Here is a 9,525-nt window from a genome sequence, read left to right as displayed (position 1 = left end):
CACTCTGTGAACAAAAGCCTCGTTACCCAGGCTTTTGCATTAGCCCTCCACATCACTGGAAGCTTCTCCTTCAGCCCTTTGTGGGCCTTGAAGGCTCGAGGAGTCTCGGAATGATACACCTGTAGGGGCTTCACCTTGCAATCCCCACTGGCGTTGGAACAAAGTGCGAGCATAAGCCTGTCTTTCATAGGCTTATGCCCGGGTAGCTTCTTCTCTTCCTCCGTGATGTACGTCCGAGGCATTTTTTTCCAAAAAAGGCCAGTCTCATCACAGTTGAAAACCTGCTGAGAAACTGTAGCCTTCCTTGGTCATCATCTCGTCGAAAGTTTTTCTTAAATGCTTGGGCGGCCGCTTTCGTGTCCAAGCTGGCAGCCTCCCCATGATGCACCACCGAATGGATGCCAGTCCGTTTACAGAATTTCTCGAACCAGCCATGCGAAGCCTTGAACTCTGGGGTTGGCGTTGAAGACCCTTCCCCTCCATCGTCTTCCGCCTGCGCAATCAAATCGCCGAAAATAGCGCTGGCCTTGTGGGCGATTGCTGTCTCCGTTACCGTATCGCCAGCGATTTGTTTGTGTCTTTTATCCAGACGAGGAGCAGCCGTTCCATCTCATCGTGCACGTGGGTCCTCTTGCTGGACAAAATAGTGATGCCCTTCAACAGTGTAGCTGCTTTGATGGCATCCTTCTGTTTAAGGATGGTGCCTATTGTCGACGGATTACGGCCGTATTCCTTTGCGATCACACTCAATCGCATACCAGCTTCGTACTTCTTGATGATATCCATCGTTATCTTGTACGTGATTTACGTATAAGTTACACAATAAAGTTTTCGCACAACACGATAATACGTACTGCAACGAAATCACTAACGAATTTACGTTACTAAATGAAATCGTTGGACCGAACGAATGCCGCATGCGTACGATAAAGATGCTGGTATGAAGTGGCTGAGGTAGGCACGCCACCACGTACGTATAAGATGCATGATGGGAGGGATGCTGTCCAATAGGAGAGAAGGATCTCATGGCGGTGATTAGCATCAGGAAGCAATGGGAGAGCAGGAGGATGATGGCGAGTCTACTAGTACTAAGATGGCGCTGCGCGGCGCGAGTTTCAAAATTGTTATCCGGGCGAACCTCGGACTTTCAGAAACCTTTCGTATCTTGAAAACTTTTTGTATGTAGAGCCATTAAATTTCTCGCATTGGCTTTCGTATCTCGAGTTTTTCGTAAGTTGAGCCTTTTGTATCTCAAGGTACCACTGTATATGTATATATATATATATATATAAGGTCTTTGTTACTTGAACTTTATTTAATGGATTTTGTTACTTATTAGACAGGCCAGACCCTCTGAGAGTCTGTTCAGTTGAAATGCTACATTACTTACTTTCATGACAGTTCAATTAAAAGATGACGAAGATAAGAAATGATCTAACATTAAAGAGCTTCAGTTTCGTTAATTTTATATTTGTGGTTACTACTTCTGTGTTGTGTTTTCAAGTCGTAAATACTTGTGTATTCTAAGATTTTTTTTTATTGAATCCCTGTATTCATTAGAGAAACCTTTCCTACGTTTCCAGAGGAGTCAGAAACAGGCTTGGCATGGTACATCAATGGATACATGACTCCTAGCGTTTATTTGAAGCGTGACACTCGCTACAGGTTCCTGGTGGAAGGAGGCTCAAATCCTTATGATCCTAAAAGTTACCATCCTATGATGATTACTGGTATGTAACAGGATTTGTTTTATCAGAATTTCATGCCTGCCTGTGAAGATATTTACATACATGAAAATCGTGCAGTTAACATATTATTTGAATGTTTTTTCTTACAATAATGCAGCTTGAAATTTATTTTTTAGTATTTCCTGTTTTTAACAGTTAATGTCAAGTATTATTGTTTCACATAGTCCCATTAATAATATGTTTTTATCAAAATTTTAGATATGCTTATGAAAATGTAATGAAAAATTTTGCAGTTAACATGTTTTGATAATTTTCCTTACAGTAATTATTTGATATTGATCTTATGAATGGCTTTGGTTTTTAACAGTTATATGTGAATTACTATTGTTTCACACATTCCCATTAATCTTGAATTGCCTTATTTCTGTAGACATCCAATCAGATTTGCACTAAACTAGAACTAAAGATCCCCACTACATAAAACCAATCCTGTAAGAGGTGTGCAACTCCCTTACTTTGTTCATGACTAACATCAACATCTCTTATGTGGCTACTTGTGCAAAAATCACTTTGGAAATGCATATTTGAAAGGGCCTTATTCATCATTTTATTGTCCTGTCTAACATTGTTACTTTGTTATTCATGGTAGTTATTTTTTTTTATAGTATTAGAGAGAACCAGAGTATGATGCGAACTTTTGTTGGGTAAATACTCTGAATTACTCCTTTATTCTTGTCACACTTAATTTTGCTTTCATTGTTTTAATTTTGCTTTTAATTTCCTTCTTTTATTCGTTTTGAAGTTTTTGTTGGGTTGGATAAATTTCTTTTACCCTGTTTGCAGTTAATTTAGCAATTGCATCATGCGCTGTGATGTTTAAATTTTCAAGATGAATTTTAAGATTTTCTACCCAGTACCTTGTGACTTTATAAAGATCAGTTACAGTAGTTTTTTTATTTTTTCCTTTGTCACATGCATTTTCTTACAATCAATGAGTACAGTGTATTTGTGGGGTGGACACTAGGTCTCTGTGTATGTTTAGCCCCATATTTATGTACTGTTTTATTTTTTAACTTTTGGAAGATTTAATATTTCCAAATTAGCATGTCAGGGTTTACGAAAGCAAACATGTTTTGTTCCCTGAAGGCATCACAAATGCAAATCAGAATGTTTTTTCCATGGATAAAGCATCCACCCTACATATTTGACTTACCTCATACAAGCTGACAAATTATTTTGGAGGGGTGTTGCATTTAAGTTCTCTCATCACTGCTTTCTTCTATGTTGACCTACATGAGTTATGGGTCTCCCTGTACAGAAGAAAGCAAAGACAAGTCTCTCTCCCCCTCAAATATTGTCTCCACCAGTGTACAGGCAGTCCCCGGGTTACGACGGGTTCGGTTTACGACGTTCCGAGGTTAAGGCGCTTCTCAATTATATTCATCAGACATTATTTCCAGGGTTACGACACATGTTCCAGGGTTACGACGCCTACAACACTGATCTGGCAGATGAAATATGACACCAAAAATGCAAAATAATCAATGTTTGAAGGTTTTTTTGATGAAAAATGTAGTAAGAATGCAGTTTACATAGTTTTCAATGCACCCAAAGCATTAAAAGTAAGGTTTTCTTAGGATTTTTTACTATGTTCTGGCTTACGATGCTTCTCAAGAACAGAACCCCCGTCATAACCCGGGGACTGCCTATACTTGTTTCTCTGGTTTTCCTTTATCACAGCATGGCTTGGATGTTGACTGAGATATCTCTGATCAGTTTAAGAACTATGAGAGAGAATTTCTCCAAAACCTCTCATTTGGGACTTTGCACCAGGCTGATGCAATCTCCATACACAAATACAACAAGATTCCTGGTTATTCAGTTATTGGTGGGGATTCCATTTCCAGCAGGGTGCTGATGAGCAAAAGTGCCATTAACCGAAACTTGGTGATTTATGGTGCTAATGGCGCTGATATCCAGTTAATGGCGTCTCCTTTAGGTATGTTATTGGCACCTTATGGGGTAATTCTAAAGAATAACTCCGCACAGACTGCAAGGAACGTAACTGCGAATACGACATACACTAGGGATTGTAGCGTCCAATGTATTTCGCCATGTTTAGTATTGGCCCCTGGGGGTTAATTACAGTCGACCGCCAAAAAATAACGGTAAATTCTTAATAAGCAACCTGAATACTATAGGAAACTGTAATTTCCAAAGAAATACCCGACGCGGAGTTATTTAGATTTACCCCTAATGGTGCCGATAACCAGAACTCGGCATGTTATGGCACCATAAATCACTGATTTTATGGTGCTAGACAAGTGCCATAAAACTGGATCGTCAATAACTTTGGGATCCTTGAGGTCTGTCACAAGTTCCTTAGCTGGATAGGAAACATTCCAAGAATTGGTCATCTGGTGGCCTCTCCATTGGTGGGAAGGATTAAGCATGTATATGTAATAGTAATCCTTTATCCTGGAAGGATGCACTTTGGTGACTTAACACCCTTGAACATGAAGTATTCTATGACCAGTGGGTTTGCATGCAAAATTATGTTTGTCATAAATACATTGTACAGGATTCGGTTTCATAGTTTTTGTTATTTTCTTGAACAGATGAACCCCATGGCGGTTATTCGCAGCTTACTGAAGAGCAACAGAAAGACGTGCGTGTGCTCGCTGGAATTGGCTACTCTGTAAGAGGAGATCCTAGACCCACTACAGGTATGTAGCCATTTAATTTCTTCCACATACTATCAGCGTATAAAATACTTTCAGTGAATAAAATACTTTTACTATTATTTTTCAGATAAACCCTGTTCATATAGAACAAGCTCACAGGGCCACTGATTTGAACTTCAAGCTTCCAAAGAATACATTGAACTTATGTTATTTCTGGGCTCAGTTCGTGTCGCTGCGTGAAATAATCCTTTAGTTCATTATTTCTAAGGTAAATGAGCTAACTGACACGAACCCATATCCCAGAAATAGATTTTTCCTACGTCAAAATCCTTTATTTCAGTTCTATATTGCATGTTTTAATTCCTTTTTTTTCTTTAAAGCTGGACGCTTGTGCTTGTGGAAGCACCCACCCGAAATAGACCGTCGCAAAGATGTCGAATTCATGACATTTGAGAGATATCGAAATTCATTAACCCTCAACTGTGACGATGGTAATGTATCATTTCACAGTGTTTGGCCTCTGCTAAATTAAATATTTAGGGAGTGATTGTTCTTCTCTAGTTAACGAATAAATTCTGGCTTCAAGAGTGACTTTCTTTTTCTTCTTAAGGAATGTAGTCCTGGCTATGTCAAGATATTAAATTTAAAACACACTTTTAACATAGCAGGCCTCTTTGTATCGACTGTCATATGTTCTACCTATTTCAAAGGGTAAAGCATAAAGATATTCAAAAAATTAAAACATGCTTTTTACATAACCAGGCTTTTTTGTAATGTTAGTCATTTGTGTTGTTTTTTTTTTAGGGTAAAGCATGAAGATCTGCAAATTTAAAACATACTTTTACATAGTAAGGGAGTTTTTTATAATTGTCATTTGTTCTATTTCAGATGATAAAGCATCAAATATTTAAATTTAAAACATGCTTTTTACATGGCCAGGCTATTTTCTAATGTTTGTCATTTGTGCTGTATGTACTTCAGAAAGTAAACAAAGATATTTAAATTTAAAACATGCTTTTCACTTAGCCAGGCCTTTTTGTAATCCCCATCATTTGTTCTACCTACTTCAGAAAGTAAAGCATCAAAGATATTCCAATTAAAAATGCTCTTTTACAAAGCCAGGCCTTTTTATGATGTTTTTCAATTCCTCTATCTATTTTAGAAGGCAAAGCTGCTGTGCTAGAGTTCACACCCAACAAATCTTGGCCAGACATAGTCTACTACAACAGCTGGACAGGAAAGAACATGGGATGGCGTCTCTACATCCTCGACGAAATAAACACAGAAAAGATCTTGAGGGAAGCAGCAAGTAACAGCATGTTGGTGTCGGTTCCAGCAATCCATGTTTATATTTTGATAGCTCTCGGACTTTGGTCATACCTTATGGTATTAGTATGAGAGGGAAGTTTTACTCAATACATTAGGTTGATATAAAAACTCCCCAAAAGCCTTTTATACTTCGAATACTTTTAATTGTAGGTAACCCGAGGTACAGTTTGCATTGGGGTACATTCATGACCGTTGTGATGCAAATTTTGCAGTTGTTTATATTTCTATGATACAGTGCATCAACTTAATTTTCCTAAATCTCGCCTAATAATCTGTTGCCTTGATAGGAAATTGAACCTTAGTTAAAAATTATTTTTGCATATCAGTTAACTCCACTTAGACATGTAAAAAATATTTAAGTACAAATTGCCATTGGTCTGAATTCTAGATGATGTTCATTATAAAAAAAAAAAAATAAGTTAAAATGGTTAACTTTCATAATATTAGCTCTCCCTTTTATTTATTTTTCTGCATCATGCTTGAAGTAGGCCTGTTAGCCTTGTGTTGAAGTTGCTACAAATTAGTTATTTCTCACCCACAGTGAACTTGAAAGCTCTAGAACAGCTCCAGTCAGTGGTGTTGGGAGGAAGTCACTCCCAGTGAAGTAGGGTTTATGTTTATGAAAATGTTTTATGAAAATTTAAAATTTTTGCTGTCCATACAGTAAGCACTCTACCTTAGGAGTACATATTGCTATTATGGAACGAGGCTAGCAATGGTTCGTAAGCATTTTTGTTTACCGTACCTTTATTCATATTCTCTCTCTCTTTCATTCCTACCGATTGTTTCATAGTGCAACTGTGAGGTTGTCCTCCCGTTACACTTTGAAAACATTTTGACTGTCGGTTTCTCTTTCATTGCTGAATAACCTCATAATCCTGAGTGCTTGGTCTAGGCCAAAATTTTACATTCTATTATAATCAGCATTTTGTCTGATGGGAGAACTACAGAAAAGTTGGCTGTCAGAGTAAGGTCCCATTTTTATAACATGCTCATAGGCAATGGAATTCCTTCTTATTAGCTGATGTATATTTTACCCTTCTGCTTTAGCTGTTTTGCATGTCTAAGAAGTTAATTAGGACCAAATTCTGGCCGTGACCTTGTCGTCTGGACTACTGTTGTGATAATTTATTTTGATAGCAGACATCTTTTTTTGAGATTTTCTAAACTACTGCATTGATGTGATTTTTTCTTACCAGGCTTTTTGTGCTCAAACTATTAGGTTTGGATAATCTGTTGTGTATACCTTTTAATATCTGCTCCCTTCATGAAAAATGGCAATTTTGTTTTGCAGTTACATTAACAGATGGTGATAAGATCAGAGAACTTCCAACTTTGCTCAGTAGGCTTGGCTGTATAGTTTCATCATGTGATTTTGTGGAAAGCTCGACTTTGAGATTCATGAGCTTTCTGGCATGTAGTCCAGTGCCCTAAGTTGTGAAAGATTTTTTACTTTGACAAGATGGTGTATTCTCTGCAAACCAAAGTTTAAGAACATCCAAAAACTGACCGTCAGAGTTGAGAAGCTGTGATTTTAAAAAATGCTTTTTCATAGAGCAAGAACATAATGGGTAGTGGCCCTCAAATGCATCACAGTATCAAGGGAGTATAATTCACATGAAAGCAGTCCCTAAATTTCAGTAATACTCTATAGAATTCTGTGCAATCAAGACTCAAGAACCACTAAGGTCAACTGATATCTTGTCTTGCCTATGTAGAATTTTAGATGACTAAAGTGTAGGAAGTGCTTAGTGCTTAATACTGATATTGTGTGAGGGTCATCAGCCAAAATATTGTTGTTCACATATCTTTTGAAATCAGTTTCCTGATTGTCATACGTGTCTGTTCAAGACAATCTAGATTTATGTGGCCTGCAGAGATGAAAACTGGCAGTAGAAGAGTAAGTTCTTTTCATCTCACAGCTGATAGTGCTAAGATTTTAACTGAGGATGGTATCTAACCTCCTGATCTTAAATGTGTACAGCCTGCATCTTTAAAAAGGACCTTTGGCAGTGGTGTTCTGTGAAAGAAGCATACCATTGGTGTGTTGAGGTTAATCATTAATAGTTTGCAGTGCTCTAAGTGAGCAAAGTTTGATCAACTTCAAAGTTAGGTAGTTGCCTGTTTCGTGATGTGTGTCCTGACCGCCAGTGTTAGTCCTCTACTAATCCCTAAGAACATCAGAGATGGAAGACTGAACAACTTTTTTGGCAGTACAAGACTAAAGATGTCCTGAGGAGGCCACATCCTCAGAGTGATTAGGAAAACTGAAAAAGTACATTCTTTGACAGATGATGGTCAGCTTCCCATCAGACATTCTAAAAAGATTGGTCGTCACTTGTTCAACAGTGATCTGAGCCTTGGACTGTCCTGCAATGAAGACTAGACCCTCAGTTGAACAATTCACACTAGATGTATAAAGATAAGGATACCACTTACCTTCAAATATCAGATACTAACTCTTAACGGGCTGCTCCATTGAGCAACCAGTCAACTACTGTCCGATACCTTTGAGTGAATGGTATCCTTATCTTTATATTTTTAGTGTGGATTGTTCAACTGAGCTTCTGGTCTTCATTACAGAAGGTCAGTCCAAGCCATACAGGGTTCAATGAAGGGACTACAAACTTTTTTTTTTATCACCATTGAGAGAGGCAACGCCCAGTCTTAATATGATGCCTGATGGGAAGCTAATCCATCATTTGCCCGAGAAAGTAGCAGTTTTGCTAATTGCTCTTGAGGATGTGGCCTCCTCAGAAACTTTATTTCAACATCATTTTGTGCTGCCAAAAGAGTTGTTCAGTCTTCCATGATCTCTGATGTCCTTGGGGATTAGTAGAGGACTAACACTGGCAGTCAGGAGACACATCAAGAAACAGTCAACTAACTTTGAAGGCCACAAAATTTCGCCCACTCAGTTGGAAGCAGGCTTCATCCTCCATGAACAAAGAGCACCGCATACCACTTTGGTCAACTTCAAACCAGTGAATACCATGTGCCTCTGCTTTGGAAACTGGAGTGGGTTGTCAGCATGATATTTGGGCAGCTGTCAATCTAGAGGAAATATTCTTTAAAGTTTTCTTGTAATCCTAATTCATGGCAACTCTTCAAATAACTGGTGCACTCGTAGGCTTGACAAAAAGAACTTAGTATGTCCAACATCAAATCATCTGTTTGATGCTCAAGTCAAAGATTTCCTTTATTTCAAGAACTACTACATCTCTTGGCAGGTTTTGTAGTGTGCAGTATACTAAGTTTCACTGTGTTTGGAGGTTATAATCACTATTTTCATAAGTATGTACTGTACTTGTTATATGTGAAACCTTGTAAAAATATCCAATATGCTTAAGATTGTAATCGCTGTACAGTAAATAAAAAGTTAATTTACACATTTTCTATTATTTCATCTTGTATTTCCCTAATCCAGTGGTTGCCATCACTTAAAAATAATCCACATGTACAGACTCCTGATACAAGGCAGAGAAATATTTTACAATGAATTAACAGGGCAAAGAAATATTAACAATGAAAAGTGATTTTTTTAATTTGAATTATACTGTACATAAAAGTTGGGCTGTTATTCACAGTAATGATTTTCTGACTAGTTACAAAATGACATCAATTCCTGAAGTTATGGTAAAAAAATGTGCAGGAGTATTTTTATAAGACCTAAGATGTTCCATTTGCACAAACTTGCTGAAAGATTTTCCATTATATCTACCTTGGAAATGCATATTAGGTATGTATAACTTCTGTAAATGCATAAAGCAGCAACAAGACTAAATTTTAAGATAAAACAATGCAATAATGTCTGTCTCTCTAAT

The 9,525-nt window shown here is 37.6% G+C and overlaps 1 protein-coding gene across 1 annotated transcript in view; it reads left to right on the top strand.

Moving 5' to 3' along the window:
* Window positions 1-9,090, top strand: part of LOC135210202 (protein Skeletor, isoforms B/C-like) — a 58,656-nt gene extending 49,566 nt beyond the window's left edge. The window contains exons 14-17 of the mRNA XM_064243037.1: window positions 1,584-1,730; window positions 4,307-4,414; window positions 4,753-4,863; window positions 5,535-9,090. Coding sequence (XP_064099107.1) covers window positions 1,584-1,730; window positions 4,307-4,414; window positions 4,753-4,863; window positions 5,535-5,770 — 602 coding nt within the window. The 3' untranslated portion in view covers window positions 5,771-9,090. The remainder of the gene's footprint in view (window positions 1-1,583; window positions 1,731-4,306; window positions 4,415-4,752; window positions 4,864-5,534) is intronic.
* The last annotated feature ends 435 nt before the right edge of the window (window positions 9,091-9,525 follow it).

This window comes from Macrobrachium nipponense, chromosome 39, assembly GCF_015104395.2.
Source record: "Macrobrachium nipponense isolate FS-2020 chromosome 39, ASM1510439v2, whole genome shotgun sequence".
NCBI lineage: Eukaryota > Metazoa > Arthropoda > Malacostraca > Decapoda > Palaemonidae > Macrobrachium > Macrobrachium nipponense.
This window is presented reverse-complemented; position numbering and strand designations above follow the sequence as displayed.